Here is a 26,436-nt window from a genome sequence, read left to right as displayed (position 1 = left end):
ACACACATAAAGTACTAGTAAAACTTGGGAAACCTAAAGAAGATCAATGGATCTTATCAATGTCAAATCCCAGGTTGTGATAGTTTACTATAATTTTATAAAATGTTACCATTGAGGATAACTAGGCAAAGTGTACAGGGATCCTGTAACTTATTTCTTACAACTACATGTGAGTCTACAATTATCTTAATGAAAATTTTAATTAAAAAAAAACACAGCCAAAATCCCAAACACTACCACCACCAAATGCTGGCAAGTATATGGAATAATAGGAACTCTCATTGCTGGTGGGAATGCAAAATGGCACAAACATTTTGGAAGACAGTTTGGTAATTTCTTACAAAGCTTACTCTTACCATGTGATCCAACAACTGTGCTCCTTGGTACTTACCCAAATGACTTGAAAACTTATGTTTACACAAAAACCTATATACAAATGTTTTATCGCAGCTTTATTTATACTTGCAAATACTTGGAAGCAACCAAGATGTCTTTCAGTTGGTGAATGGACAAACTATAGTACCTCCAGACAATGGAATATTATTCAGCCCTAAAAAGAAATGAGCTATCAAGCCATGAAAAGACATGGAGGAATCTTAAATGCATATTACTAAGTGAAACAAGGCAACCTGAAATGGCTGCATGCTGTAGGATTCCAAATATATTAACGTTCTGGAGAAGGCAAAACTATGGTTGCCAAGTGTTGGGGGTCAGGGAGAGCAGAGAGTATTTTTAGGCAGTGAAACAATTCTGTATAATGGTGGGGACATATTATACACTTCCAAATGCAAAAAACGTACACCACCAACAGTGAACCCTAATGTAAATTATGGATTTGGGGTGATAATGTGTCAATATAGGTTCATTGATTGCAACAAATATCAAATCCCACTCTGTTGGGATTTGATAGTGAGAGTGGCTACGCATATGTTGGGGCGGAGGGTATATGGGAAATTACTGAACCTTCTGCTCAATTTTGCTATGAACTTAAAAATGCTCTAGAAAATAAAGTCTGTTTTTTTAAAGAAGCAAAATGGTGTCATTCACATGAAAAACGGCAAATTAAAAGAAAGGAGAAGAAACAAATATTTATCTGCCATCACTCTGCTGGGTACTTGAATACAATGATAATAAGGCAGATACAGTCCTTATCCTCTTAGAGCTTACCATCTAGTATAGGAATCGGATATCAAACAAACAAATCACACAAATGTGAAATTATAATGTTAAACAACAGCATATAAACTGATCTACACTAAAGGTAAAGACAGTGCCACTGAAGAAGTAATTTTTTTTTAAACTATATCTTTACTGATTTCAGAGAGAGGAAGGGAGAGGGGGAGAGAGAGTTGAAACATCAATGATCAGAGTCGTCATTGGCTGCCTTCGGCACACCCCCGACTGGGGATCCAGCCAGCAACCTGGGCATGTGCCCTGACCGGGAATTGAACAGCAATTTCCTGCATCCTAGGTCGATGCTCAACCACTGAGCCACACCCAGCTGGTTTGAAGAAGTAATTTTTAAAAATTTAAATCATTTTTTATTTTTCGCCCAGCCGGGCGTGGTTCAGGGGTGAGTGTCGACCTAGGATCCAGGTGATTGGGGTTCGATTCCCGGTCAGGGCACATGCCCGGGTTGTGGGCTCCATCAATGACTCTCTCATCATTGATGCTTCTATCTCTTTTTCTCCCTCTCCTTTGCTCTCTCTGAAATCAATAAAGATATATTTAAAAAAAAAATCATTTTTTACTTTTCAATTACAGTTGACATACATTGTCTCAGGTGTACACAAGTGATTAAGTGATCATCCCCATAAATCTAGTACCTACCTGACACCATGAACAGTTATTAGAATATTATTGACTATATTCGCTATGCTGTACTTTACATTCCCATGACTCTTCTGTAACTACCAATTTGTACTTCTTAATCTCTTCACCTGTTCAGTCCCAACCCCCCTACCATCTGGCAACTGTCAAATTGTTCTCCGTATCTGTGAGTCTGTTTCTGTTCTGCTTCTTTGTTTATTGTTGTTTTTAGATTCATTTGTTGGTAGATATATATTTATTGCCATTTATTACTTTTTAAAAAAATCCTCACCAGAGAAAATGTTTTTACTAATTTTAGAGAGGAAGAGGGAGAGAGAAACATCGATGTTTAAGAGAACCACTGAACAGGTGCCTGCCATACATGACCCCACAGGGGATCGAACCCACAACCTAGGTATGTGCCCTGACCAAAAATTGAACTGGCAACCCTTCAGTGCATGGGACAATGCTCTAACCAACCGAGCTACACTGGCCAGGGCTTATTGTTCATATTTTTAACCCCCCCCCCTTTTTCTTAAAGAAGGCCCTTTAATATTTCATGAAATACTGGTTTGGCAGTGATGAACTCCTTTAGCTTTTTCTTGTCTGGGAAGTTCTTTATCTGTCCTTCAATTCTAAATAATAGTTTTTGGGTAGAATAATTTTGGTTGTAGGTCCTTGCTTTTCATCACTTTGAGTACTTCTTGCCACTCCCTTCTGGCCTGCAAAGTTTCTGTTGAGAAATCAGCTGACAGTCTTATAGGGAGCTCCCTTCTAGGTAACCAACTGCTTTTCTTTTGCTGCTTTTAAGATTCTGTCTTTAATCTTTTGCATTTTAATTATGATGGGTCTTGGTGTGGATCTCTTTGGGTTCACCTTATTTGGGACTCTTTGTGCTTCCTGGAGTTGTATGTCTATTTCCTTTACCAGGTTAGAGAAGTTTTCTGTCATTACTTTTGCAAACAGGTTTTCAATTTCTTGCTCAGTCTTCTTCCAGCAGCCCTATGATGTGAATGTTCATATGCTTAAGTTGTCCCACATGTTCTTTACACTATCATAATTTTTTTAGATTTTGTTTTCGTTTTGCTGTTATGATTGGGTGTTTTTGTTTCCTTATATTCCAAATTGCTGATTTGATTCTTGCCTTTATCTACTCTACTGTTGATTCCCTGCAAATTATTCTTCATTTCAGTTAGTGAATCCTTTATTTCTGACTGGTTCTTTTTTATGATTCCATGTAATTTTTTATGCTGTTGAAGTTCTCTCTCAGTTCAACTACTCTTCCCTTAAATTCACTGAGCATCCTTATAACCAGTGTTTTGAGCTCTGCCTGTGATAGGTTGCTGGTCTACATTTTGTTTGGTTCTTTTTCTGGAGTTCTGTTCTTTCTTTGGGACGTTTTTCTTTGGCTCCTCATTTTGACAACCTCCCTGTGTTTTTATACATCCCCTGGACTTGGTTAAGTGGCCTAATGTAGTAGGTGTCCTGTAGGGTCATGGCACAGCCTCCCCGATCACCCAAGCTGGGCACTCCATATGTAGTTTAGCTTTGATTGCTGTTGGCACGTCAATGGGAGAGATTTACCCCCAGGCTGATCTGCTGCAAGGATTGTCAGTGACCACTGACCATCATGGAAGATCAGCTGTGCAGGGGCCTGCCCCACAAAGCAGGACTTACTTCAGCGGGGCTGTGGTGCCCACTGAGTCCACCCCTTGAGTGTGTTACTGTGGGGGTGGCTGGTGGTGTTTCAACGTGGTCTGAAGCTGTCTACTGGGTACACTGGCTTGAACCTTCCAGGACGTGCAGGCCAAGGTTAGCCATGCCTGTGTTCTGCCCAGGGCTACCTGACTTGAGCTACAAAGTGATTTGCATATGGCTTCTACTTGTGCTGGGTTTGGAGGTGCTCAGGAGAGGCCCAGTTGCACTGCTGCTAGTGCTAGGCCTGGGGCCACTTAGTGAGAGATACAGAGCACAATGAGGCCAGATGCTACTTGAGAGATTTTAGGAAAGTCTGAAGTGTGAGTCAAGACAGGCCACTTGTATGGAAAAGGCACTGGAAATAGCTTGGGGCAGGGTCCCAGGGATTCACCAGGGCAAACAGTGATAACCAGGTTGATAGAAACTCAGATATGGCGTCCACCTGCCATCTCTGTTGGGGAAGGGCTCATCAAAGAAACAGTGGCCTCTGTCACCACTTCTGTCTGGGAAAAAGTTGCCCCTTCCCCCCCAGCTCTTGTTCTGATGTCAGACACTTCAGTTCCTCCCCGTATGTCCCTGGCGCCTTTCAAGCTGCTATCCCAGCACCGGAGCTCAGAAAGAGTGAGTCAGAGTAAGTCCATGTGCAGGCCCTTTAAAAGGAACAGTTGCCCTGGTTGGTGTGGCTCAGTTGCTTTGAGTGTTGTCCTGTACACTGAAAGATGGCGGGTTCGATTCCCAGTCAGAGCACATAGCCAGGTTGTGGGTTCAATCCCCAACTGGGGCACATATGGAAGGCAACCAATCGATGTTTCTCTCTCTCTCTCTTCCTCTGTCTAAAATAAATTTTTTTTTAAAAAAGGAGGAACTGTCTGGGACTCCAGTAGCCCTCTGTCTCACTCAGCTTCAATTCCCATTGTATTTTACAGCCAGAAGTTAGGGGGACTTCTCTTCCCAGTAGCTTGGGCTTGGGGGCCTGGTGTAGAGGTGGGACCCCTTGCTCCTCAGGGGGAACCCCGGTAGCCAAGATATCCTTCCCAATTTTTATACACCGCACATGGGTGTGGAATCAGCCCATTCTGTGCATCTCCACCCCTCCTACCAGTCTCGAGGTGGCTTCTTCTTTAAATCCCTTGTTGTAGGACTTCTATTCAGCTAGATTCCAGGCAGTTCTGAATGATGGTTGTTCTGAAGTTTAGTTGTAATTTTGATATGGTTGTGGGAGGATACAAGTACAACTATGTTCACCTATCTGGCCATCCTGACTGGACGTGAGGAAGTGACATTAAAGTGAGAACTAAAGACTGGGTAAGAGTCTGGAGGAGTGTTCTAGGCAGAAGGACTAGAATATGCAAAGGTCAGGGTAGTTGGAGTATAGTGATAGATTAGGACATGGGCAAAAATAAGGCTGGAGAAGCAGGCAAGGGTCAGATTATGCAGATTTTGGCTTTTACAATTAGAATGGGGGAGGGAAAACAAACTTTGTCTCCACTATCACCTACCTAATCCAAGCTACCTACCTACTGCTCTGATCTCCACAGCAATAGGTAGGTAGCTCGGATTAGGTAGGTGATAGTGGAGACAAAGAGAAGTGGCAGGATTCTAGATATTTAGATGAAGAATTGATGACTTGGTGATGGACTGAACATTACCAGATGGAGTAACAAAGTAAGAGCTATGAAAGATTGTAAACTCTAAGGTTTCTGATACAAATGACCAGCTCAACAGAAATGTCATTTACAGAGAAGAAAAATAAAGGAGGAAATAATTGTAGGGGAGTAAGCAGGAAACTAAGAGTTCAGTTTTATGTGTTAAACTTGAGATGTCCGTAAAACATCTAAGTGGAAATATCAAGAAGATAGGTGGGAATATATCCATTGAGCTCAGAATAGAAACATGGGCCCAAACAATGTGTATTGGAATTAAAGCTTTGCAGAATAGTATTTAAAGCCATGAAAGTGAAAGAAATTGCCCAGGGGGAACTTAAAGAGAAGGAAGTTTAAGACTGAGCTCTGGGGAACTTGGACTTCTAAAAAGAGGAAGAGATAAGGAAAATAAGCTAACAGAGGGGCTATAAAAAGTGAAAGACAGTGTTTCAATGAGAGGGATCGACTCTACCTGATAATGCTGAGAGATCAAATGAAGTGAGAGCAGGCTGGGCTTAGCAACATGGTGGTCACTGGGCAGCCTTACCAAGAAAAACTTCAAGGACATGAAAAAGAGAGTCCAGACTAAAGAATGATAAGAGTAGGAGGTGACAAAGTGAAGGTATGGAGTGCAAGCAATTCCTCTGAGAAGCTTCGTTGTGGGGAATGGGTAGATAGTTCAAGCTAGAAGATGTGCTGAAAGGGAAAGATTTTAAAGTGACTTCTCATTTCCTTGTAACAACTGAATCAGGTGATTTATTAAGGAGTTGTTTTTTTTAAATTTAGGAGATAGTAGAACACCTGTGAATGTGGAAAAGGCTTCAGAAGACAGTGAGTCCATAGAGTCAGGGAAATGGGGGTTCACTAATGAAGTCCTCTGAAAATTAAGAGGGCATGTGATTTGGGACACAGATGCAGGAATTAAGTATTTGGTAAAAAGGATCAGGACCAAAGTCAAGTCACTGATCTTGTATTTGTAAGACTTCAATATGAAGTTTACCTCTACCTAAAGAAGAAATACCACATTTCCCTATTTTAATGTGGAAGCAGCAACTTCAAAAGTGCAATAGATTCAGCTCGCATAATCTTGAAATGTTTCAGAGAATGCTAGAATATTAGAGTTTGATCATAGCTCTAGAAAAAAGAGCTGTTTTAGAGTAGTGTATAGGTTTTATGGAGCATTTTATCTACAAAGGTAGTAAAGACTAAAAAGTTGTAGCTCCAAAAAGTATTCAGGTGCTAATGACAATTCAACCTAACCTTTGTATGACAGTATTAATTTTACAAAAATCTTTCACACTCATATTCTTCTTCTGCCTTTGTAATACCTTTAGTTTTTAAACATAGGATCTAGAACTAAGTGAAAATATACATCAAAATCTCTGATTCTGGATAATTCTGAGCTCTTAGGAAGACTGAAATAAATGGATCCAATGCAGAAATTTTAGGAAGGTCTGAAATGACTCTGGGAGGGTGCAGATAAATGGCCAACAAACTTGAGTAGTAGCAAACATAAAGAGAAATTACAACTTGTGTTTATAGGAAGATGACTTTTAGTTGCTTACTATACCTTGGGAGGAAGGGAGATAATAAAAGAAATCAAAAGGGAAAAAACACACACCATTGTGATTATCTTAAAAATCACTCCCTGATGATGATGGGAGATTACCATTCCCTGGGACATTTTGGACCAGATATTTCTTTTTATATACATTTTTACTGATTTCAGAGAGAGAAAGGGAGAGATAGAAACATCAATGATGAGAGAGAATCATTGATCAGTTGCTTCAGGCATGCTCCCCTACTGGGGATCAAGCCTGCAACAAGGCATGTGCACTGACCAGTAGTGCACTGACCAGTAATCAAACCATGACCTCCAGGTTCACAGGTCAACCACTGAGCCACATTGGCCGGGCCAGGACCAGATAGTCCCTTGTTGTGGGAGAGTCCTGTGCATTGTAGGGTGTTTAATACTATCCCTGGTCTCTAGCCACTATTGGCTAGAGGCATATTCTCCACCTCTACCACGGTCATGATAACCAAACATATCTCCTGACATTGCCAAACAACCCCTGGAGTCAGGAAGAGGTGGAGAATTTTCTCCAATTGAAAGTCACTGATCTAGATGGATTCCACTGTGATTCTAGATGATAAGGCAGGCAAGATAAACCTACAAAGAAAGTGGGGAAAGCTTTGACCTTACTTTTTTCCAGATAATAGTTTGCACAATCTTTATAAAAAGCATCTAATGTTCCAAGAATATGCAGTATGTACCAAGAAAAGCAGGCTGAACCCAAGAGAACACACCTTACTACTTAGAGGGACTCTTGGTAACAGATTCTGGAGACCAAGCAGTCATCCTTCTTCTTTTCCACAGTCAGTAACTGATGTGGCTGCCAAAGTATGCACCAAATTAGACCCACACACTCTGGCTCTCACATGCCTATCAAGCCATTGCTCATCTTTCTGTTCTATGGGAGGGAGTCTATGCCCTTTTGGAAACCAGACTCCACTAATGGGTTTAAGACAAAGCCTGTACTGCCTGAACTGCCCTCTTTTAGGGAGAACAGAAGACCACCGCTAAATAGGCCAGGAACACCCTCTTGTCAGTTGTACGCTGACAGGGCTCTACTGATTTCCCTTGACAGAAGAGCCCCTCAGCTCTTTGTCTCTTGTCTTTTTTTACAATTATTTACTCTGCCCATTGAAATCTGACTGGCTTTAGAACCCTGGGCTCAGTGGTGTTATTCATCTTCCCATCACTCTGATGTCAGAGTACTATACTCTAAGGATCCAGGCTTGAGAAGCAATTATTTTCTAAAAGATCTTTCAAAGAGAATCCACAAAATTATTTTGACTTCATATGTTCTAAAAAAGGGATTTCAGAAGCAAAAGATAATCTGTGGAGCCCTTAAGCTTTTCAACTTTTGCATTTCAGTTGGTAGATGTATGCCACCTCCCCCACCCATCAAAATCTTGCAAAATGCCTTTGAGTATTCCTGTTGGTTTACTAAGTTATGCTAGCTATGCTAGAGACAAAATTAACTTCTTCCTTGGTGTGTGAATGTTTGAAGCAAAACTTTGTTTTAAGATATCTGCAGCATAGCCCTAGCTGGTGTGGCCTAGTTGGCTGAGCATTGTCCCCTGCACCAAGAGGTCACCGGTTCGATTCCTGGTCAGGGCACGTGCCTGGGTTGCGGAATCCATCCCCAGTGGGGGGGGGGTGCAGGAGGCAGCCCGATAAATGGTTCTCTCTTATTAATGTTACTCTCTCTCTCCCTTCCTCTCTCTAAAATCAATAAAAACATAAAAAAATTAAAGAAAATAAAGTATCTGCAGCATAGCCTAGACTGAGCAGTTAGGCTTCAGCTGAATCAGGAAAGGGTGGAATTGTTGTAACCCAAAACCCAACCCCTTTTGAGGTTCCCACAGTGCTTCTGCTAGACCATGATGAGCTCCTTGAGGGAGAAGCATGCCTTGTTTGTCCATGGAGCACAGACCTGGCCCAGAGAAGCCTCTCTAAAAGTCTGTTGTGTAAAAGAACAAAATGAACAATGCAGCACATTAACAATAAGATCATTTTGTGTCAATCTTTGTAATTGTTCCTGAAGTAAGAGATCCTTTATTTCTGTTCTCTAGTTCTCTAGTAATTGCTTAAGAAACAAAATAATTTGAACAATAAAAAAACGAAAACAAAACTAGTCTCACAGATCCTAATGGTTTCCATAGGCTCTCCCAGTGATACTATTTTTTTAGCCCTTCTTTCAAAGCACAACTTAAAAAAAGGTTTTTAACCCTTTGAAATCGTTTGTCTACTCTCAGCCACCAAAGCTTTTTTACCGTTCCGGTCGTATGTCTGCTCTCAGCCACCACAGCAAGGAACCTTACGAATCTTAACTCCATTCATGTACCAGTTCATAATTTCTCTGAAAGCTCTTAAATCCGACCAGTACGACACCCATGTCCAAGTTTAATAAGACCGAAAAGGGTTAAATCCCCAAGCACATTGTTTACTGCTTTAAAAGCAGGATGAGGAAGACAACAAGATGGTGGTGTAGGTAACCGTGGTACCTGCTGCCTCCTACAACCACATCAAAATTACAATTAGAATACAGAACCATCATTCAGAACCTCCTGAAATCTAGCTGAACAGAAGCCCTACAACCAGGGAACTGAAGAAGCACACTGAGACCGATAGGAAGGGCGGAGATCAGGACCAGAATCTGGGCTGAATGGTGGAGACGGCAGCCCAGGTCCCAAACCCAGGTGCCTCGGTTTAAAACTGGGAAGGATATCTTGGTGGTGGAGGTTTCCAGAGGAGCAAGGGGTCCCAGTCCCACATCAGGCCCCCCAGCCCAGGGTTCCAGTGCCGGAAAGAGAAGTCCCAAGAATTTTGGACTGTAAAAAGCAGCAGGGATTGTGGCTGAGTGACACAGAGGCTGTGGGAGTCCCAGGTAGCTCCTCTTAAAGGACCAGAGCACCGACTTACACAGACTCACTCCCTCTGACCTCCAGCACTGGGCAGCAGCTTGAAAGGAACCTGGGACATTTGAGGAGGAACTAACTTGCCTGGATTCAGGGCGAGAGCTGGAGGGGCAGCTTTCTCCCAGACAGAAGAGCTGGCAGAGGCCATTGCTCCTTTGATGAGCCTTCCCCACACAGAGCAGGTAGGCAGGCAGGCACCTTCTCTGAATCTCCATCAACTTGACTCACAGCTTTGGCCCCGCCCTGGTGATTCCCTGAGACCCAGCCCCTCCCTACCTGCAAGCTCATCCAAGTCATTTCCAGTGGCTTTTCTATGCAAGTAGCCTCTCTAGCCTCATGCTTAGGAATTTCCTAAAATCTCTCAAACAAGTAGCAGCTGGTCTCAGCATGCCCTGTACCTCTAGATAAGCGGCCCCAGGCCTGGCACTAGCAGCAGCCTGCATTGGTTCATCGCTTGGCCTCTCTTGGACACTTCCAAGCCTAGCAGAAGTATCAGCCATCTATGGACTGCTGTATAACTCATGCTGGGTGGCCCTGGGCAAGGCACTAGCAGAGGCTGACTTTGCACCTCCCAGGAGACCCCAGAGACAGTGCACCTGGTGGTGAGCTTCGACCACACTGGATTATAACCTTACCACACCCACGAGTGACACACTCAAGGGGTGCACTTTGTGAACACCAAAGCTCCCTTGCTCCATAGGGGTGTCTCCAGCACAGCAGCTCTTCAGCTGTAGTTGCAGCTGGTCCTCACAGCCAATTGGCCTGGGGGTCAATTCCTCCCAGTGACACCAATAGCAACCAAGGCTCAACTACAACAGGACAGTACACACGGCACACACAGGGGAGCACCTAGAACGCCCAGTTCAGGTAACTGGGGAGACTGAGCCACTGGGCCCTACAGGACATCTACACAAAGCCACTCTATAAATTCCAGGAGACACAGCAGCTTTTCCAAATACATAGACACAAACACCAGGAAGCAGCCAAAATGTGAAGGCAAAGAAACATGTCACAAATGGATGAACACAAGAAATCTTCAGAAAAAGAACTAAATGAAATGGAGCCAAGCAAGCTACCAGATATAGAGTTCAAAACAATGGTTATAAGGATGCCCGAAGATCTTAGTAAGACTATTAAGGAAATTAGTGAGACCATCAACGACATAATAAACAACCAGTCAGAAAGGAAGCCTACACTAACTGAAAGGAAGAATAATTTACAGGGAATCAACAGTAGAGGACGCTGAGAATCAAATCAACAATTTGGAATATGAGGAAACAAAAAACACCCAATCAGAAGAGCAAAAAGAGAATCCAGAAACTTGAAGATAGCATAAGGAGTCTCTGGGACAACTTCAAGCACACCAACATTCGTATTATTAGGATGCCAGAGGGAGAAGAAAGAGAGCAAGAAATTGAAAACCTATTTGAAAAAACAATGTGAGAAAACTTCCCCTACCTGGTGAAAGAATAGACTTACTAGTCCAGGAAGCACAGAGTCCCAAACAAGAGGAACCTAAAGAGGCCCACAGCAAGACACATCATAATTAAAATGCCAAAGGTTAAAGACAAAGAGAATCTTAAAAGCAGCAAGAGAAAAGCAGTTAGTTACCTACAAGGGAGCACCCATAAGACTGTCAGCTGATTTCTCAACAGAAACTTTGCAGGCCAGAAGGGAGTGTCAAGAAATATTCAAAGTGATGAAAAGCAAGAACCTACAACCAAGATTACCCTACCCAGCAAAGCTATCATTTAGAATTGAAGGTCAGATAAAGAGCTTCACAGATAAGAAAAAGCTAAAGGAGTTCATCACCACCAGACCAGTACTACATGAAATGCTGAAGAGTCTTCTTTAAGAAGAAGCTAATGAACAAAAGAATCTGACAAACTAAATAGACCCAGAGACACTGAAGCATGAAATGCACTGTTGTATCTCAGAAGGAAGAGGGAAGGGGGGTAGAGGGTGGGAAGAGATTAACCAAAGAGAGTTACAGGCATATATGCATAACCCACTGGCACAGACAGTAATAGGGTGACGGTCTGGGGAGGGGGATGGAAGCAAGTGTAGGGGGTCAATGGGGGAAAAATGGGACTCCTATAATAGTTTCAACAATAAAGATAAATTTAAAAATAAATAAATAAAAGCAGGATCAGAAAAAGGAGGGCACAGACCAAACTGATTTTGTAAAATTAAATTCAGAAGGAAAAGAAGGTACACATCTAAGGTTTTAAGTCACTGTTACCAATTCCTGATCTCCAAATCCAGGGGGAAGGTAAATTCAGGGGGTGAGATTAGGCCTCAGCTACGCTGGCATTTATAAAACATTCTGGCAGTGTTCTGCCAGGCAGTCTATAATTGGAGAGTTTGCCTCAGAGACTTAAAATGAACTCAGAGTTTCAGAAGCCAACAACCAGGTCCCCTGAGCAGTGAGCTGTGTAGCCATGGGGCTGCTGCTGTCCAGAACACAGCACTGGGTGCCTGCCACTGAGCTCACATGTGTGCACACACACACCAGTTCTGAAGTCTCTTTTTTCAAAGTTCTAAAGGCATGACCTCAACACCTGCTGTACTTCCTGCAGACAGAAAGGCTCTGGAGCTCCACTTGTTCCTCGCACGAGGCTGCACTTTCTAGGAACGACCGCACACACACAAAGGCTGGCCAGCTGCCAAGGCAGGGGCAGCCTCAGTCGCCTCTGGCCTGAACTTTCCCAGTGCTGTCAGGGCCGGATCCCACTATAAGCTGACTCATCGGCCAGCATGGAACCCTGCCAACCACCCAGCGGTGCAGGGGCTGCCGGCAACTCACAGATGTCTTGCTACACCAGAGGAATCAGCTGAGACACAGGTCTGGGCTGGCAGCCAGGTTGCTGCTGCTGCTGTTGCGGACACAGGGCTTTTCTGATCCTTATCCTATCTCTGCCACTACCTTCCTGGCGATCTGAGGGAAAACATCTGTGTGTCTCAGCATCTTCCCTGACTCAGAGCAGGTCTGTGCAAAATCAGCAGAGGTGGCACTGATTGGATTACAGAGCACCTGGAGCACCACCACCTAGCACATGCTATCTCAGTTAATCCTCACAACATCCTTCTATTCCCTCGGCAGGCCTGACAGAAGTCCTCCTCTTGAAAGAACTTTCAATTACAGACGGTCTCTCTAAGCAGCCCATACTAGGCTCCCTACAGACAGTATCAGAATAATATGTGATAATTCAAGCCTGTGAAACATTACAGTGTGCTGTCATAGTTCGGGAAAGGGAATCGAGAAAGAAGAGCCAGAAGCCTTTTATGTTATTTTTTTTTTCTGTCTCTCCCATTTTACATTTCTTTTCAATTAACACAGGAAGTGCCATTCTTCAAGAGTGAGACTTGGCAAGATGTGCTAATTCATTTGTTCCCTGGTACACTCTGCACCAGTTCTCACTTATGCTTGTGTTCAGTCACCCTTTCACAATGTGGCACTTCTTTACCACTGAGTTCAGCACTGGGTCACACAAGAGAAATGGTATGCCAACAGGAGAATGAAAACAATATGGAGCCATAAAATGCCTGTACTCCCCTTCTAATTTTTTTGTTCTGTTGGCAAGTAAATCCACAAAATATTTAAATATCTCTCTGTTAGCCACTAAGTTTGATAACTTCTGTAAGTTTTTCATAAGGGTGTGTGATTGCCATTTTGCAACCAGCGATTACAATAAAAATTTCCTTTTAAGTCACTAAAAATTTTTTTAAATCTGTGAGAAGACACAGGTTCAGAGAGATGAAGAGCCCTATCAAAAGATCAGTGGATAATAAATGGAAGAGAATGGGACTTGAACCCCACTTTGTTGACTCTGGAAATCTCCTGCCAACACTGCTATTGTAAACTCAGATGAACTGCACAGGTTCCTTTATAGAAAGGCTGATTTTTCAGGTTCCAAAGAACTTTTCTTATGCGACTTTTAGTTGCCCTGTGAAAATCCACAGCTTTTCATGACTGATTTCTAAACAGCAGCACTGGACCACATGAAGAGTATGTTCTTATGGGGAGTATGCAAATATTACTAGCTTTATCATGAACTCCTTGCCTAAGCACCAGTAAGTCACTCTACCCAGAACAACTTAACATTGCTCCCATTCTTTGGGTGAGGAAAAATTGCTTTGCAGGTCAGAAAGAGAAGAGGAATTAGAAGTCAAAGGCTTGGTTAAGAAGACTCCTTAAGCTCCACCCTCTGATATAATTCATTAGGACCCTGCAATCTATATATTTTTAAAGCTCCCTAGATGATGCTAATGCTCAGCTATGTTTAAAAATCACTTAAGCTAGCCTTGGCTAAAATGAGAATTTTGAGGTCTACCTTTAGTGAAATGAAATCTTGTCTACAAGGCTCTCTGTTAGAAAACATATACAATGCAAGTGCTTCTTGTCAGCTACATTTAGCGGCAAAACAATAAAACTGTCCTTAAAGAACACGTTCCTGGGTTAGCCTGGAGCTAAGAAACTGTCTTAGGCAAGATTGTTTACTTTACTACTAGAAAATCTGTAATAAGAATTACACGTCTCATATTTAGATATCCCTCATAACACTGTTGCTACCTCATCCTTCCTTTAAAAAAAGGACTGTATTGATATTTTTTTACTTCAAACTTGTAACAATATATGAGCAGTAACTTACACATTTCTTTGCTTTAATCAAAACAAGTATGACAAAAAAATTCAGTCTGTTAATGCCTAGGCTGCTGGTCACTAAAGCAGGGTGAGAAGGCACAGACTGGCATAGACCCTGGCCCTGGCAGTCCAGTACCCCTCTCTGGCTAGCCTTTAGGCAGAACAAATGACCCCCACCACCAGAAGACTGACCTGCTTGAGCTGCTCATCCTGTTTCCAGCCTGGCTGCCCAGCTGCGGAGACTGAAGGTGGGGCCTTGGCAGCACCTTTGGCATGGTCTTCTTGAGCTTGCTGTCCGTGTGGTGGGAGCCCTGGTACTGGAAGGAGACCAGATTCGGGTGCCACTCTGGGGTCTTGGTGAGCCACTTTTTGCCCATGAAAATATTTTGAAGCAGCCTGGCCCTCTTTCTCAGCCACCTCTGCAATGTCATCATCCCCATCCTCATCTTCCAAGCCTCCCTCCTCTTCCTCATGCTCTGAGTTTGCGTTGCTCCGTTCAAAAACTCGGGTCACTGCTGTGGCCGGAGGAACTCTGGCTAAGGGACCCAGGGAAGGGCTGCCAGAAGGACGCCCAGATGTGGCAGAAAGGAGAGTCTGTGTGACCAGCTTCTGGGTATACAAGAACTGGGCTTCTCTTATCTGCTGTCCCTGCTTCGCTCTGGCATCCATCCCCAGAGGAGCTAGGTTCGATGGCTGCTGCTGTGGTGGCTGATGCTGCAGCGGTTCCATCAGGGCCTCAAGTGCTTCACCCACCAATTGGCATGGCTCTGAACCTGGGCACAGCCCAGCAGGCACACTGGGTCTAAACCTTAAGTGATTAATAGAAACCACAAAGGAGAAAAAAAGGAAAAAAACAAACACTATGTAAAACAGGTATAAAAGGCTTTTTTCCCTCCAGTAAAGGGTATGAGTTCTGAACACTAAATATATGCTCCTCATTGGCCAGCACACTGAAGGGTCTTGGGTTCAATTTCCAGTCAAGGGCACGTACCTTGGTTGTGGGTTGGCTCCCTGCCAGGGAGGCAGCCAGTCGATATGTCTCTCTCACATTGATGTTTGTCTCTCTTTCCCCCCCTCCCTTCTACTCTCTCTAAAAAGGCAATGGGAAAAATATCGTCACGTGAGGACTAAAAGAAAAAAAAGAAATAAATACATGCTCCTAAACCTGAATTTTAAAATGGATGAGTGAGTGGTGGGAATTTCAGGGGTGGGTAGGCAGGGAAGGATGTGAAGAAGAGGAACAGGACTTAAGAGGGAAATATGGGATGAATCTCAGTAGTGATAGATGGTGCAGGTTTAAAAAGAGGCAAATCCAGACAAAATCAAGTCTACAAGCATCTGTGTTCTGATCTCTCTCCTTCGGCATTACCAAACATTAATCTGTTTATTACTGGAAAGGCAACTGGGTTGTGTGTATTGCCCTGGCCAGTGTGGCTAGGTGGTTAAAGCATCAGCCCACGCACCGAAGGGTGGCCGGTTCGATCCCTGGCCCCAGTTGGGGTGTGTGCAGAAGGCAACCAATTGACATGTTTTCTCTCACATCGATGTTTCTGTTTCTCCCCCTACCCACCTCCCTCCCACTCTCTTTAAAAATCAATGGAAAAAATATCCTCAGGTGAGGATTTAAAAAAAAAGTTGTGCGTATGAAAGCCATAATAATAAAGGAAAAAAAGGGCTTGCCTACAAAAGAGAAATTATTGTTTATGTTCTCAGGCCCATCAGAGAAAGAAATTATCATCCAAGCTAGACACAGACCTATTAGGCAGACAGAATGATCTCTTTCACAGAAAAGAAGAATCCAGCAAACTGCTCTTAGGTCTAAACTTTTCAAATTTCCCAGATCAAATTGCCAGCCTGCTTTTCAAGTGGGTAGGCCATGACAACTGGACATTATACCCTCAAAAAGAATCTAACTTCAACAAGATAAAAGAATGTATGCCCCCCAAGGAGGCAAGAACAAACAAGGAGGAATTCCTCTGGAGATTTTAAAGTTAATTAATTTGAAACAGATATCAATATTATCTAAACAAGTTAATGCTTCTTTTTTATAAACAGCCAAGTAAACTCTTCACATCCCCTTTCGTTCTGATTCACTTCTACTATATTCTATGATGAATTCAAAAAGAAAAGGCTTTCAGGTCAAATGTATTCTGGGGGTTGGTTTATAGGCATTCTTACCAGTCAGTCTCCAAATATACACCCCTTTCACAAGCTCTTTTCCTCTCACTCTCCAAGTCCCTACCCCCAACAATCTTCACTTGAGTTGTTTCCTCAGCAAGGATCCATAACTGCATGGGGGTCACTACTACGCCTGGGTAAATTTTAGGTGAACATGGCTTGCAATGTGGCATACAATGTTATTATCACATGAAAGGAGAATGCACTGAACAGGTTGGGACTTGATATTCGCGTTGTTCTGTTGTTTTAGGATTGGGTAGAAAGGTTAAAAAAAACTAAATGTCTAGCATCTTCAAAAATTCATGGGGAAGTAATCACATCCCTAGCAATAAAAACTGCTTGGATTTATAAATATTTTAATGAGTTAGAGAAAAAAAATGTCTAATTTTTCAAGCTAGGCAAAAAAATAGAGATAAAAGCCTAATTTTCTGTTTCTCTTAGAAGCTTTTGCCTTTTATATTCTGAGAAAGATTCAAATTCCAGCTTGCCTGCTACTACCTTTAATTCCTCTTTTAGCCGTTTAGAAAGTGTGAGTTATGCCTGTAGCATAATTTCATTCTGCTTTAGCCCTTTTTATAGTGTAACAAAGCAGGAAAAGATTTACACCCACATTAAATAGTTAGCAAAAGTGCTCATTTAAAATAAAAACAATTTGCATCAAAGAAAATTAAACAAAAGAATAAAGCAAATAATTCGTTGGCCATTTTAAATTTCCTTATAATCATTACAGTCAATCACGAACCGGAAATTTTTCAGCCAAGTCTTGCCAGTTATTGAACAACTGCTTCTGGTGGCACCATCTTCTCTGTATGCTGTCCCCAGCAGAGGAGGATTGTGTCTCAGTCTCTTTAGTAAGATTTAAATGACTCAGTTCTACAACTCAATTACACACACCCTCCTCCCCGCCAAAAGCCCATCTTCCTCCGTCCCTAAGCAGCCAGTCGATCCAAACAACAATACCACCTGCCTACATTTAGAAACTTATCTCAGAAATCTAAGCCACTTCGTCCCCTCACACGGCCCCCTCCCCCATTTCCCCTAAAGTTCCCGGACCACCAAGACTGGAGCAACCGACTGTTTGCAGCTTTGAACCCAGCCTCGCTCACCATTCCCTCTACCTTCGCTGCGGGATCTCTCTAGCCTCGGCCCCTTCAAGCCCCACACCTCCCTCCCCGGTTATTCCCCCACCCCGGTTCTTTATAACCCCTGCCCAATCCAGCCTTATCACTTTTACCTCTATCAAGCCCTCGCAGCCAATCCGCCTGCTCTTCTCTGATCGCCCCAATCCCACCCATCTCGCCTTCTCAGTTCCCCGGGGGGGGGGGGCCTTTACTCGGACCATCCCTTTATCTCCAATCACCCTAAAGGGCGCAGGGCGTCTCCGGTCTCCTCCCAGCACTCTCACCTTTCCCCCGCAACCCCCGCGCTCAGTCGGCCAGCGCCTTCGCGTCTACCCCTGCACACCTGCCTCCCTTTTACCCTTCCGTCCCCTCCACCTGCTACAGCCCTTGCTCCCGCCGCGGCTGAGGGAGCCGGGCCCGCGCAGTTTACCTATGCGGGGCGCCCGAGGTCCGCCGGCTGCGGAGGAGGCGGATGCTCACGCCCCGGCGCTAACGCTGCGTCTCCAACTGGTCCGAAACCAAGGGCCACAGCCGGGGCGGGGCCCGCACCGGAAGCGGCGCCGCGGGGCCCGCCTGTCCACCCTGGGCTGGGGGAAAGGGCGGGGCCTCACGGGATGGGGTGCGGCCTGAAGCCGGAAGCGGCCAAAAGGGGATCGAGGGGCGGAGTCAGGCGGAAGTGACTTCTAGGGACCGCTCCACCCAAGTAAGTCGTGAGCGGAAGCGCATTAAAGTTGGCGGAAGCTTCCGCCAAAGGAAAAGCGCGGACGTGGAAGCGATCGGTTGTGAGCACTTCCGCGGGAGTTGAAAAAGAGCCGGTGTTCACCAGGTTTTTCTGCGCGTTTTCTGGGTTGCGGAGGTTGGTGTTGCGCGGGTGGCAGGTCGGGAAGAAGGTAAATCAAGAACTAGGAGTGTCAGTGTTTTCTGTTGCTGCCGTCCCCTTTCCAGCTTCTGAGATTCCCGCTTCCAGATCAACTTTTCTCTGAACTCCATTCTTTCGTGGATTGAGACCTGGCTGTCCTTTGAGGCATCACTTGGAACACCCGTCACATGGGCATTAGTATTCTCACTTTCGAGGTTCCAAAGGTGGGGGATTATGTGCCAAACACTGCCACCCCGTAAAAAGCGTTACTTCTCCGACGCTTACTGTCAAGACTCTTCACCCATTTAACCGCCTCTGTAGAGAGCATCTACTTATTTGTGCATCCAACCCCATACCTTACTTTCTTCTGTCTCCCATCTTGATAATTTCATAGTCAATGTGGACAACCCAATTAACATCCGTGCATTATCTCTAGCGACTCTAAATATCAGCCTCTCAATCCCACTCAAAAACCTGGATCTTATCACCAAAAATGCTCTGACGTCAGGAATACTGTCCAGTCACAGCCTGATATCCTTTCACCTCGACTGTTCAAGAACTTCACCATAGCCCTAGCCGGTGTGGCTCAGTGGTTAGAGGTGCCCCCCCCCCCCCAATGATTGCGAGTTTGATTACCCAAACCGGGTCACATCCATGTCCCTCTCCCTCCCCCCCCCTTCCCCTCCCTAAAAATCAATGGGAAAAAATATATACTTGGGGGATGATTAACAAGAAAAATGAACTTCACCATAACTGTTTTTTTCACTATGTCAGGACCGACAATCTGTTGAAAGCCTGTGCTTAGCCTTCACTCTTCACTTCCCTCCTTATCCACCTTAGATTTAATGGTACATCACTACAATCTTGCTCTTATTTACTCTTAAGCCTGTCCAACATTTTTCCCCAACTGAGTACTCTACCCTGAATGGATCAACATGCCTCTCCATGCCTGTGCCTTGTCATAGAAAATTGTCCTGTTGAACAGATTATCACTAAATTAATAATTTCAACCTTAAATGGACTGTGAACAGGGCCTAGAAATTTCATTATATTTTTCTGGTTAACTTGCTCTCCACCATGTCTGCAGATCTCCAACCCAACACTTACTGTACCCCTTCCTCTAATTATCTTACTATACATATAAGTAACAGAAAATGTAGAATGCCCTAAAATCTAGAAATCTACATGTATTCCCATTCTATCCTTTCTTCCTATAATGCAATCAAAAATGTTCATTGAACTCTCACTATATGCCAGGCAAGGCACTCATGTAGGTGCTTGTTGAGCATTGAACAAAAAAGCTCCTTGTCATAAAGGATCTTTCTAGTGCAGAGAGACAGAGAAACAAATATATATCTGCTATGAGGGGATATGTGCTATGAAGAAGAACACAGCAGGGTAAGGTTTAGACAGTGGTGTCAGGTAGCTGATATTTTATTATTTTGTGTTTTAATTTGTTGAAAGTATCACAGATGTCCCCTTTTCCCCCCATTGATCCCCTCCACCCTGCACATCCCCCTCCAGCCTTCACCACACTATTGTCTGTGTCCATGGGTTTTGCATATATGCATATAAATTCTTAGGTTAATCTCTCCCCACCCACCCCTGCCTTCCTTCTGAGATTCATCAGTCTGTACCATGCTTTTGTGTCTCTGCTCTATTTTGTTCATAGGTTTATTTTGTTCATTAGATTCCACGTATGAGTAAGATTATGTGATACTTGTCTTTCTCTGACTGGCTTATTTCTCTTAGCACAATACTCTCCAGGCCACACAATGCTGCCTGATAGGGTAAGGGACCCTTCTTTTTTACAGCAGCATAGTATTCCAGGGTGTAAATGTCCAAGAAGATGCTTGATATGATTTCAATCTTTTTGAACTTGTAGAGACTTGTTTTGTGTCCTAACATGTGGTCTATCTTTGAGAATGTCCCATGTGCACTTGAGGAGAATGTATATTCTGCAGCTTTGGGGTGAAATGTTCTGTAAATGGCAATTAAATCCATCAGATCTAGTGTGTCATTTAAAGTCACTGTTTCCTTGTTGATATTTTGTCTGGAAGATCTATCCAGTGAAGTCAGTAGGGTGTTAAAGTACCCTACTATGATTGTATTGCAGTTGATCTCTTCCTAAAGACCTCCAAAACTATTTTTTCAGCCTGTGTGAGTCTTTTGTTTTGAGGTGGGTCTCTTGTAGACAGCATATATTTGGGTCATATTTTCTTTTTCTTCTTTTTTCTTTTTTAATATATCTTTATTGATTTCAGAGAGAAGGGAGAGGGAGAGAAAGGGAAACATCAGTGATGAGAGAGTCATTGATTGGCTGCCTCCTGCATGCCCCCTACTGGGGATCAAGCCCAAAACCCTGGCATGTGCCCTGACCTAGAATTGAACTGCAACCTCCTGGACCATAGGTCCGCACTCAACTGTTGAGCCATGCCAGCCAGGCAGGTCATGTTTTCTTATTCATTCAGCTACCCTGTGTCTTTTGATTAGAGCATCTAATCCATTTATGTTTAAGGTTATTATTGATAGGTGCTTATCTATTGCCATTTTAATTCTTTATGCCTATGTTTCTCTCTATTTCTACTTCTTATTACAGCAAGCCCTTTAACATTTCTTACGATGCTGGTTTGGTGGTGACAAATTCCTTTAGCCTTTTTTTTGTCTTGGAATCTCTTTATTTCACCATCTATTTTGAATAATAACCTTTTGGGTAGAGTAGTCTTGGTTTCAGATCCTTGCTTTTCATTACCTTGAATACTTCATGCCATTTCCTTCTGGCCTGTAGAGTTTCTGATGAGAAGTCAGCTGACAGCCTTATGGGAGCTCCTTTGTAGATAACAGATTGTTTTTTTCTTGCTTCCTCTAAGATGCTCTCTTTGTCTTGGATTTTTGGCATTTTAATTATGATGTGTCTGTGTGTTGGCCTCTTTGGGTTGTTCTTGCTTGGGACTCTCTGTGCCTCCTGAACTTGTGTGACTTTTTCCTTTACCAGGTTAGGGAAGTTTTCTGTTATTATTTCTTCAAGCAGGTCCTCTATCCCTTGCTTACTTTCTTCCACTTCTGGTTCTCCTGTGATGCAAATACTGTTATGTTTCATTTTGTCCCACAGCTCCCTTAAACTGTCCTCACCTGAGGACATTTTTTTCCATTGCTTTTTCAGAGAGAGTGGAAGGGAGAGAGAGAGAGAAAGAGAGAAAAATCAATGTGAGAGAGATACATCAATTGGTTGCCTCCTGCATGTGCCCTGACTGGGGCTGGGAATCAAGCCTGCAACTGAGGTTTGTGCCCTTGGGCAAAATTGAACCCAGGACCCTTCAGTCCACAGGCTGACTCTCTAACTATTAAACTAAACTGGCTAGGGCACTATCCTCCTGTTTTTAAGTCCGTCTTTCTTTCTTTCTTTCTTTCTTTCTTTCTTTCTTTCTTTCTTTCTTTCTTTCTTTCTTTCTTTCTTTCTTTCTTTCTTTCTTTCTTTCTTTCTTTCCTTCTTTCCTTCTTTCCTTCTTTCCTTCTTCTTTCTTCTTTTTTAAACAGATCAGTTGTTTAATCAGGTTCTTCGTAAGAAATTCAGAACACATTTGTGAGGATAAAGCCCATTGGTGAGAGCAAACAAAGAGCAGAGGTAGCCGTGGAACTGAGGGACAGCTTTGATTTTAGACAGAATCTGCGAGTCCACGGCTTTCTGGTCAACCTTGCATTGCTCTGTAATCTCGTATTTCTCTCTCTCTGTGTCGAAGATCTCACTCTCCTGGTGCCAGGGCTTGCACAGCTTCTTCTTCTTGAAGTAAGCATCAGTGAGATGCTTGAGGATCTTCACGTCACTGATGTCAGTTTTGGTGGAGGTGGTGATGACAAATTTCTAGTGTTTTCTCCACAGAGAACTTGATTAAGGGACAGGTTCCAGTCACAAGTAGCAAACTACTGCTCAGTTCTTTCAGGAAAACCACCCTCTTGCCTCTGTGGAGCCCAGAGAGGATGATCAGAATGGTCCCAGAAGTGATGCTGGCCTGCAGTTTCCTCACATGCTGACTGAAGGGTTTCTTGCCGTGGCTCAACAGCTTTTGAGGCACATCTTTAGGAGGATAATACCTAGACATTTTGCAAAGTTTGCCCACTTGGGTACCACCATTCTTGTCACTACCAACTGGTTTTGTGACAGTAGCAAGAACTTTCTCCTTTTTCTTTTTAATCCTGGATTTAGTAGCTGAGTACCTCCTCTTGTACATGACCTTTCAGGAGTACATAGTCGACTGGGAATAGCTGCCAGTTCCTCTGATGAGGATGGGGTTGTGGCTGCAGTGGGGCTTCCCCTTCTTAGGCATCTTGGCCTTAGGGTTACCCTTCTTAACCTTGCCACCTGCATCAGCCTTCTTGGCTTCAGGTTTCTTCTCCTTAGTGTCAGGTTTTTTTCTCCTTAGTATCCGGCTTCTCGGTTTTCTTTTCACCCTCCGTCTTGCAAGATGGGAAAGAGAACTCTAAATTGTTTTTTCTTTTTGGTTCTCTGATTGAGTGATTTTTTTCTACCATGTCTTCTAATTCTCTGATCTAATCCTCAGCTTCCCCTAATCTGCTGTTTACTCCTTCTAATGTAGTTTTTATTTCTAATATTCTTCATTTCCTTCATAGTTTCCATTTTTTTTCTCATGCAGTTGAGCATGCTTACAATCAGTATTCTGAATTCTATATCTGATAGATTGCTTATCTCCATTTCACTTAGCTCTTCTTCTGGAGTATTCTCTTGTTCTTTCATTTGAGGCTTGGTTTTTTTCCTCCCTATTTTGTCTGACGATTTGGGTTTGTTTCTATGTATTAGGTAGATCTGCTGCAACTCCCAGTCTTTTTGGATGGTCTCTGGTGCAAGCCAATGTCAGATGCTGTTTGTGACTGGCTTTGAGTACCCTGTTTGAAGCTTTCAGCAATCCATAGCTTGTGGCTCCCTCTTCTGGACTGGGTGAATTTGGACAGGACTAAGATGTGTACCCAGGTCTGCTTTTCCAAGCCCCTGGTCCAGAAGCAGATCAGGCAGAGACTCAAAGTGCTCAGAGGCTGATTGTTATACAAAGAGTCTTAATGGGCCTCAGGCTGTAAAACACAGCAAGGCATAAACTCCACAGGGTGAGTGGAGAGGTTTTCAACAGGTGGGGCAATAGCCCCCTCATACCCTCCAGGAAGCTTCCTGGATTGTGAAGGTCTGCCTGAGAAAGATGTCCTCTGCCATATGGAGGAATGACTCAGCATAGGAATCCAGACAGATTCCCTCTGAGCTCTATCTTCGGAGTCCACAACCCTGGATTCTCCTCATACAGCTCTAGTCCACTCTGCCTTCTCTCTGCTGGACCTCAAGGTGAGCTGGCTGCACACAAAAGTTTGTGTGTTGGCCCTTTAAGAGGGTGCCTATCCTGGAAAATTGCTGCATTTTTCCAGTTTTCTGTTCAGGACCACTAATTGCTGAGATGTGAATGCATACCAAAATAAAAGCAATTCATTGTGTTCTAAAAATTTATTTTTTTAAAAAAAGAGGGTTCCTGCATTTCCAGCTATCTCTCCCTGGTGGACAGATACCCTGCTGCTTTTCTCAGCCAGATGTTATATGGGCACCTTTCTCAGTTCTGGTGCTCTGGGCTGGTGAGCCCAGCTTGGGATTTAGAACCCAAAGTTCTCAGTGGGAACCCCCCACAGCTGAGATATCTCTCCGGAACTTCAGCTGCTGACTGTGGGAGCCCAGCCAGCCCTCTCGTGCCTCCACACTTCCTACCAGTCTCTATGCAGTCTCCTCCACTTTATGTCCTTGGTTATAAGGGTGCTCTCCAGCTAGTCTTCATTTGATTATTCAGGATGGTTTTTCTATATTTTAGTTGTAATTCCAGTTTGGTCCTGGGAGAGTGTCAGTGTGGCTTCCACTTAATCCACCACCATCTTGGAATCTCTCAGGTAGGTGTTATTTTAGATGTTAGAGAAGAACTTATTGGTAAGGGACATTTAAGCAGAAACTGAAATTGACTTGATGGGAGTGAGTCATGTGGATAGCAAGGGAAAGAGTGTCTCGTACAGAGGGAACAGAAAATTCAAATGACCTGTGGCAGGAATATGCTTGACATGATATAGGAATAGCAGGGAGACCACTATAGTTAATAGTGACAGAGAGAGTGGTAGGAGATGAGATCAGAGAGGTAGCCTGGGGCCCAATCATTCAGGGTCTTGTAGGCCATGGTGACATCTTTGGATTGTTACCACTGAAATCACTGGAGAGTTTTGAGCAGAAGAGTGACTTGGTCAGACTTCATAAAAAGATATTTCTAGCTATTGTGTAGAGAATAGACTGTGAAGGTTGGGGAGGGTAAGAGTAGAAACACTAGTGTTGGCAGAAGATGATGGTGACCTAAAATAGATGACAGTAGTGGGGTGTAAGAAGATTCTATGTGTATTTTGAAAATAAAGCCACCAGGATTTGCTAATGGTTTGGATGTACAGGTTAGAGAAGAGTCAAGGATGATGCCAAAGTTTTTGGCTCAAGTAACTGGTAGAATAGTGATATCATTTCCTGACCTGAGGAATGCTATCAGAAGCTGATCCCAATGGAATACTACTGAGCAATAAAAGTAAAGTATTGACATATCGAACAACTTGGGGTTATAACAACAGGCACTATACTGAGTGAAAGAATCTAGTCTCAAAATGACACTCTTGAAAAGATTGAAACTATAATGATGGAGAATAAGTAAGTGGTTGCCAGGAGTTAGGAGTGAAGGAGTGACTATAAAAGGATAGCAAAATAGGGTTTGGGGTGGTGGAACTCTTCTGTATCCTGATTTTGGTGCCAGCTACATGAATTTACACATGTTAAAATCAATAGAAATATATGACAAAAATACAGTCAATTTTATTGTAAGATAATTTGTTTTATTTTTTAGCCAAACTTCCATGTGTACTGAAGTTTCTCTTCCCAATTCTCTGGGCTTTTCCTTTAACCCTTTGCAATATTGGATCCTTCCGTCAGCATTCAAACAAGTTCTAATTTTAACCATCTTTTGCTTAAAAAAACACACAAAAAAAACCCCTGGCCCTGGCCCGTGTGGCTCAGTTGGTTGGGCACCGTCCTGTGCAACAAAAGATTGCAGGTTCAATTCCTGGTCAGGGCACATGCTGGGGTTTTGGGCTTGATTCCCAGTAGAGGACATGCAGGAGGCAGCCGATTAATGTTACACTCTCACATAAGTGTTTCTCCCTCTCTCTCTTTCCCTTCCTCTCTCTCTAAAAATCAGTAAACTGTTCTTTAAAAAACAACACCTGTCCCTTGACCCCATATTTTGTGACTAAAGTATTATCTCACTATTCCCCTTCCTAGCAAAGCTTCTAGAATTACTGTTCTCACTGCAGCCCAAGTGATCTTATCTCTCTCCTTCCTAAAATACTCTATATCTTCCCATTGCTCTTGGGATCAAGACCTAAATTCCTTCCTGTACCTGTAGATCCCAAGCCTCTGCCCACTTCTAGTTTTATCTCTGCTTCAGGTATAATAGAATACCCAAGAGACCAGCCTTACTAGATGACCTCAGTAATTAAATCAGAGGAGCCCCCACCTCCTTCATAGAAATATTTCAACCCAGAGATATACACCCATTCTGGTCACAAGGATATCATTTCATCTCTCTACTTTGGCTTCCAAGGTATGCTAGATTAAACAAAATAGCCACAGTACAACAAGTCCTTGAATAACATTTCATTATAACATTGATGAGATGCTGTGAGAACTTAACTCTTGTTTATATCAGTTAGCTTATGGTAAAATTGGTTTTGCTATGTTATTTCACTTAAAGTCACAGAACCTATTAACCATGTTAAGTGTGGACTTACTGTGTTTTTCAGCTTCTTCCATCAAGAGGTTGAGTCTGTTTCTCCATTCTCTGAATCTAGGCTTAGCCATGTGACTTGGCTTGTTCTATGGAACATTAGCAAATATAATACAAGGAAAGTCTTAAAAGTGCTTGCAGTTAT

The 26,436-nt window shown here is 43.3% G+C and overlaps 1 protein-coding gene and 1 pseudogene across 4 annotated transcripts in view; both read right to left on the bottom strand.

Annotated features, from left to right (window-relative positions):
* Positions 1–18,173, bottom strand: part of ARID3B (AT-rich interaction domain 3B) — a 57,204-nt gene extending 39,031 nt beyond the window's left edge. For all 3 annotated transcript variants that reach the window (XM_081138545.1, XM_081138546.1, XM_081138544.1), the window contains exons 1-2: positions 18,010–18,173; positions 14,473–15,088 (exon numbers count right to left, since the gene is read on the bottom strand). In XM_081138545.1, the coding sequence (XP_080994671.1) occupies positions 14,473–15,009 (537 nt within the window). In that variant the 5' untranslated portion in view covers positions 15,010–15,088; positions 18,010–18,173. The remainder of the gene's footprint in view (positions 1–14,472; positions 15,089–18,009) is intronic.
* Positions 18,174–21,988: 3,815 nt separating this feature from the next.
* Positions 21,989–24,650, bottom strand: LOC308568440 (large ribosomal subunit protein eL6 pseudogene; annotated as a pseudogene). The gene is made up of 2 exons: positions 24,624–24,650; positions 21,989–22,893 (listed from the first exon to the last, which is right to left on the bottom strand). The product of its transcript is annotated as a large ribosomal subunit protein eL6 pseudogene (transcript).
* Positions 24,651–26,436: the final 1,786 nt, after the last annotated feature.

Source organism: Miniopterus schreibersii, assembly GCF_964146895.1.
Source record: "Miniopterus schreibersii genome assembly, chromosome: 1".
NCBI lineage: Eukaryota > Metazoa > Chordata > Mammalia > Chiroptera > Miniopteridae > Miniopterus > Miniopterus schreibersii.
The sequence above is the reverse complement of the archived record's forward strand: the minus strand, read 5'-3'. Positions and strand labels throughout refer to the sequence as shown.